Source organism: Nicotiana attenuata, unplaced genomic scaffold (assembly GCF_001879085.1).
Source record: "Nicotiana attenuata strain UT unplaced genomic scaffold, NIATTr2, whole genome shotgun sequence".
Lineage (NCBI taxonomy): Eukaryota > Viridiplantae > Streptophyta > Magnoliopsida > Solanales > Solanaceae > Nicotiana > Nicotiana attenuata.
This window is the reverse complement of record NW_017671225.1, coordinates 230,701-236,347: the sequence shown is the minus strand read 5'-3', so window position 1 is coordinate 236,347 and position 5,647 is coordinate 230,701. Positions and strand designations below refer to the sequence as shown.

The following is a 5,647-nucleotide window of genomic DNA, read 5'->3' as shown; positions in this document are numbered from 1 at the left end:
AGGTACCTCCTACCAGTCCCGCTATTAGTCGAGAGTACTTGCTGCTGCTTCGGAGACTTCAAGGTATATCTGCCAACGTCTGCAGACCTCGAGTCCCTCTCTATCCTTTATGTTGTTCCTCCTTTATATTTTTTCAGTTACTGATGTATAGAGACAGTTAGAATAAACTCTTAGTGCTTGTGACTTGTGACTACCGGGTCTTTTGGAGTTTTTTATATTCAGAATTACTAGTTTTACTTATACATGCCGAGTGACATTTTTCGGTTATATAGTTATCTGTTGAAGTTTAGTTGTCAAATTTTGTTATTATTTCAGCGATTCCGCAATTGTTAGGCTTACCTAGTCGTAGAGACTAGGTGCCATCACGACATCCCACGGAGGGAGATTTGGGTCGTGACATCGATGAATATTAGATTTTGATTTTGGCTGGACTTTTAGATTGAAATTCGAAAAAGAAGAAGAAAATTTGTATGAAAACTGTATTTGGTTGTATTTTATTTGTAGTTATATTTGTTTTATTTGAATGTTGAAAATTAGTTGTATACTATATAAGTCGTTGTATGAAATTTTTATTTATATTATAAAATTTTTACATAAAGTTGTTGATATGTAACAAAATTGTATTAAGAGAGGAAGTTTTGGTTGGAATTTAAGAGAGGAAGAATAGCACACCACATACAAAATATATACAAATCATATGCAAAATACATATTATATAAATTTTGTATGAAAATTGTATTTAAGTTGTACGATGTTGTAGTTATATTTATCTGGGCAAGAATGATGTACGAAAGATGTAGGTAAATTGTAAATATGTTGTATACTATATAATTAGTTATATGAAATTTATTTTTAGTATGTATATTATTATAGTTATATCAAATTTGTATTAAATTTATAAGAAATTATTTTTAGTTTGCATATTATTGTACCATACATTATTCTTTTCTTACTTGATTTTTTAAAGAAAGAAAAGTAGAGGTGAAGATGGTGTGGTCCTAAAACTTTATACGACGACAATTTCCAAAAAACTTCATTAAACAATGTTTTTCCATTCCCAAACGACATAAAACGCATCAATAGCACCTTATTCAACATACAAAATTAAGAGGTAAAGATGGTGTGGTCCTTGTTTGGGTAAAGAATAGAAGAATCAGGAAATTATGGGGGTTGGTTATAGGAGGAGGCGGTAGGGAGGTAGAAGATTTCCGCTAATTATGGCTTAAAATAGGTAACACATAATTAGAAGGAGTCTTATTTAGATGAAAGGACGCTAGTTTAAGGGATTGTACATAAATTGTAAGCAAACCTTAATTAATGCGGGTAATATACAAAGTTTTAACAATTTTGATAAATAAGTTTTAAATATTATATAGGAACGAAAAATCCCTTTAAATTTGCTCAAAGTAACACCAAATAAAATTAGATGCCTTGAACGAGCTACAAAATAGTTACCAAATTATGGGCCAAATCTGTTTGGGTCGATGTTGATGTAAAGTTAAAATAGCACGGGCTAGTCAGTTTTCGGACTGGTCATTGAAATATAGCCAGTGTTTGCAAAGTCATTGAAAAATAGCCACTATTTTGCTGCAACACAGAAAGTTTCACCATAATATACTGGAGATCGGTGCACCTATGTTTCAACTTCCAGCATATTATGCTGGAACTCCAACACGCGAAAAGTTCCAGCAAAATATACTGGAGATTGGAGCACCTGTGTATGAACTTCCAGCATATTATGTTGGACCGATATATTACACTGAAACTCCAGTATTACAATATACTTCTGCTAGAGTATTTTCCAAATTTTGAACAGTGTTTTCGTTCAGATTTATTTTTACATGAAAAGTGACTAAATTTTGATTATTTTTTAAACTGTGGCTATTTTTGAATGGCCACTTGTAAATTTGGCTATTTTTGATTCTATTGTTGATAGGCTGATCCATTAGCCGAAGAGGCCCAAATAAATAAAGTACTCACGAAAGAAGCAACGGGGTTGATCAGTAGGCCTTTGGGCTTTAGAACTTGTGCATTTTCATCGTCGCTCGCAATTTCTTTTCTTTCTTGTTACTTGCTTTTTCATTAAAGAATGGCTCGAAGTACTAGGTTTTCTCGTTATAAGGGTTGAAATGTGTAAGTTATGGTCGAATATTGGCTCAAAATACAAGGTTTCCTCGTAATTTTCTTTCCAAAACTGAAATTGTGAAACTTCCTTGCTTTCTTGTGAATGTGTAAGAGAGTTGTCCCTTTCAATGGTCCAATCTCCAATAGGAAGGTACCTCACCTCATACACTTTTGTTCTTTTGCATCCCTTTTTCCTTAATTCACATGTAGGCCTTAATTGTTGACATTGTTCTCATCCTAAGACTTGAGCAGTGAAATTTCAGTAGCTACGTGCACTGACCTCACTCGTATGAGGATCCAACAATAGATTTGTGGATTCGCTATAACATAATATTTCAATGTCAACATTATATATATGCGACAAAACAAATAGTGATAGAGTTTGGTATCTTAGAATCCACGTTCTCAATTCAAAACCATAGCATCAAAAATTTGGATCTGCCTTGTATGTATGTGAATTCCACTAAACCATACTATGTAATCGACAATAAACGTTCACACTCTTGACTAGTAAATTCATATGCTGCAACTATCAATACTCCGATCCATTATTTTGATGATGGACACCATTTTTAACCCCATTTGAATAATATAGAGAGCAGATCTAATAAATGAATCAAGAAAATTACATTGGAGAAACACCAGTACCGACATTATTAAAGATTGCAATATTCCTTGAACAACAGACAGAATGTCCTTGACCTTAGCTTTTTGGGGCTTATTGTCCATCCATATCATCTTCTAAAGACATCTTCCACCATAACCTGCTGTTTTGAACAAGGTTTGCTTTACGTCTTCAGAGCTCAAAATTGTTCGATGCTCCCTTGCCTAACAAAATCCGGAGACGAGAGGAAAACATTAATTAGCATGCTCAATCATCAATCAATGATCTCTCAATTTCAAATTAGTTGAGATCAGTTATATGAATCATCTATATCCATTCAGCTTTATTTGTTGAGGTTAATGCTTAGTATATATTCAGGTGATTCATCACAGATTAAATTTTTTGACACTAGCCATTAACCTATCACAATTTTCCTTCTTATCAGGATTTGGAAAAGGGCATACTTTGCTAAGCTACTATAACGATTATAAGGCAATGCGCTAACGGCAATTCAATGCAGTTAAGTTTCCTCTATGCGTGGGGTTCGAGAAATGGGCTTTGGACAACATTGAGCCTATTTGGCGCAATTCCTATTCTTGTCTTTCTGTAAGAGACTATTTCTACCGCTTGAACACTCATTTTACTGTTGGTCACACGATATCAACTCTTACTGTTGACGCAAGACTCTCATCCCTAAAAGAACTTATATATTGCATGATTAACGAGAAGATTTATTGTGTGTCACATTAGTTGTGTGAGGCTCTTTTTTGTCTTACAAATTTGTGGACCCCAATCATACACTTATGGGTCCACAAAAATCTGGGTCCACAAAACTGTGAGACAAAAAAGATGCCTCATACAACTAGTGTATGAAACACAAAATAAAATTTTCCATGATTAACGGGTTCATACATAGCAACTGACCGGCGACAGGTTCAAGATATATAGTACCTCAGAACAAGAAGCTTGCAATGAGAAGTCACTGAAACAGCTGATAACACATTGTTGTACATCAAGGCCAAGTGCTTCTAGCGTGCTCACTGTTGACAACAACAATCCTGGCTTTGCAGCGCAACAGATCTCGATTCTGGTGTCCACATTTCTCCTTTCTACCTCAAACTGCAATTTTTGACAAAGTTAACTATGGAGTAGTTAATTAACAAAGTTAATCTAAAATGTTGTACCTTAGGAGGCTTTCTAACAACTGCTTCATTTGGCTTTAACTCCTTGAAATTTCCTACGAATTTAATATCCTTAATTTCGTCTTTCACATTATCATCTTCACGCAATGTATGGATTTTTTCTAACAGCTCCTTCATGTAATCAATTGCGTCCCCAAGTATAGATGTTCTGTCCATCTGCTTAATCAATCCAACGATTAAAACAAGTATAATTACATTTTTCAACCGCAGTAACACCAAAAATTTTGACTAAAGAAAATACACTTCAAACAACAACAATTATGCATCAATGTCGGCTATATGAATTCTTACCGACCATTATTCTCCATTCAAATTCATCTCAAACCAACATTATGCGGAATAAAATAAAAATATGATTAAAGAGAAAATAAGACTTTTTTTCTAATTTGAATGTTTAAAAGAAGGATTTCATTATACAACGACATCGTAAAAGAATTTAGGGTAAAATACAAAAGTGGTCATTGTGCTGAAACTAATTGAATTCACCAACCGCAAAAGTGTATAAAATATGTATTTCTTTTGTATATAATCCATATATATTCAAGAAAAATATTATACCTACTAGATTTTATGGGCTATTATTTTGGGAGCGCTAAAACTATACTATAAGTATATTTGAACATTTTATAGGAGGTTATCTACCATATTTTTTGTCCACATTTATTTGTCTAATAGTGTAAACACTCATTTAAACTATAAGTTAAATTCAAAAAAGAAAAATGAATAAGTGGATTTACCTTACTAATCTTAGGAACAATGGATCTAAGCATGGAGAGTCTATCATTGAGTCTCTTTCTTCTCCTCCTCTCTGCCATTAGATTTTTTGAAGGCTGTCCCTCAAGTTTCTTAACTTTATTCTTCTTTTCTCCAACATTAGAAACACCCATTATTCTTGAATTGGCTTCTTCAACTTTGACATCATTAGTACTGAAGCTATTCAAGTCTTCTTGCAAGCCATGAAAATCACTAGAAATAATGCCAACTTCTTCTTGATTTTCAACCATGGCTCTGTTGTTGTACTCTTCTTGTATTTGAAATGGCAATAGTACTGTCTCATTAATGTTATCTGGGGCAGTGAAAGAATCAAGAATTAATGGATAGGATTCTGGTGAAGTGATCAAAGGACACTGAAAGTTTGATTCTGGGGGTGTGATTAGGCCCAAAAGTGAAGAATTTAAGGCTACAAATTCTGGATTTTGATAAAAAGGTGATTCAAAAGTCCATCCATTTGGGAAAAATTCATTTACTCCACTTTGAAAAGTGCTCCAACTTTCTCTCCTTGGAGCCAGTAATTCCTCTAAAAGATCCTGTTGAGTAAGCTCCATGTTTTTCTTCTTCTCTCTCAAACATCAAAAAGTGTGTCGTATAAAGTGGAATGGTTACAAATAATATAATGGCGCATCTAGTTGAGGGAATATATATACTTATTTAATAGTGCCTTTTTCTAATAAGGAAGGAGTTAGTCTTTTTTTAGGTACTTTATTTATTGAGTTAATATCACCTGGAGCATAAGATTAGAAATCTAGAGTAGAGTAGTATTTCAATTAATGAGTGTTACAGTCTATGACTCTATGCGTTGGCTAATATTTTAAGCCGAACAAATTGAAGTTATTAGACCACTGACACTAAAAGGAGAAAAGCTTAATCATATCGAATTTAATTAGATATGATATTGGTATAGTATCTTAAAAAATTAAATACTGATAATATCGAATCC

General features: G+C 33.4%; 1 protein-coding gene across 1 annotated transcript; it reads right to left on the bottom strand.

Annotated features, from left to right (window-relative positions):
• Positions 1 to 2,710: 2,710 nt before the first annotated feature.
• On the bottom strand, positions 2,711 to 5,353 carry LOC109206818 (transcription factor bHLH93-like). The gene is made up of 4 exons (XM_019369681.1): positions 4,668 to 5,353; positions 3,913 to 4,086; positions 3,680 to 3,847; positions 2,711 to 2,952 (listed from the first exon to the last, which is right to left on the bottom strand). Exons 1-4 carry the CDS (start codon positions 5,253 to 5,255, stop codon positions 2,866 to 2,868), a joined length of 1,017 nt encoding a protein of 338 aa, XP_019225226.1. The 5' UTR covers positions 5,256 to 5,353; the 3' UTR covers positions 2,711 to 2,865.
• Between the last annotated feature and the right edge of the window lie 294 nt (positions 5,354 to 5,647).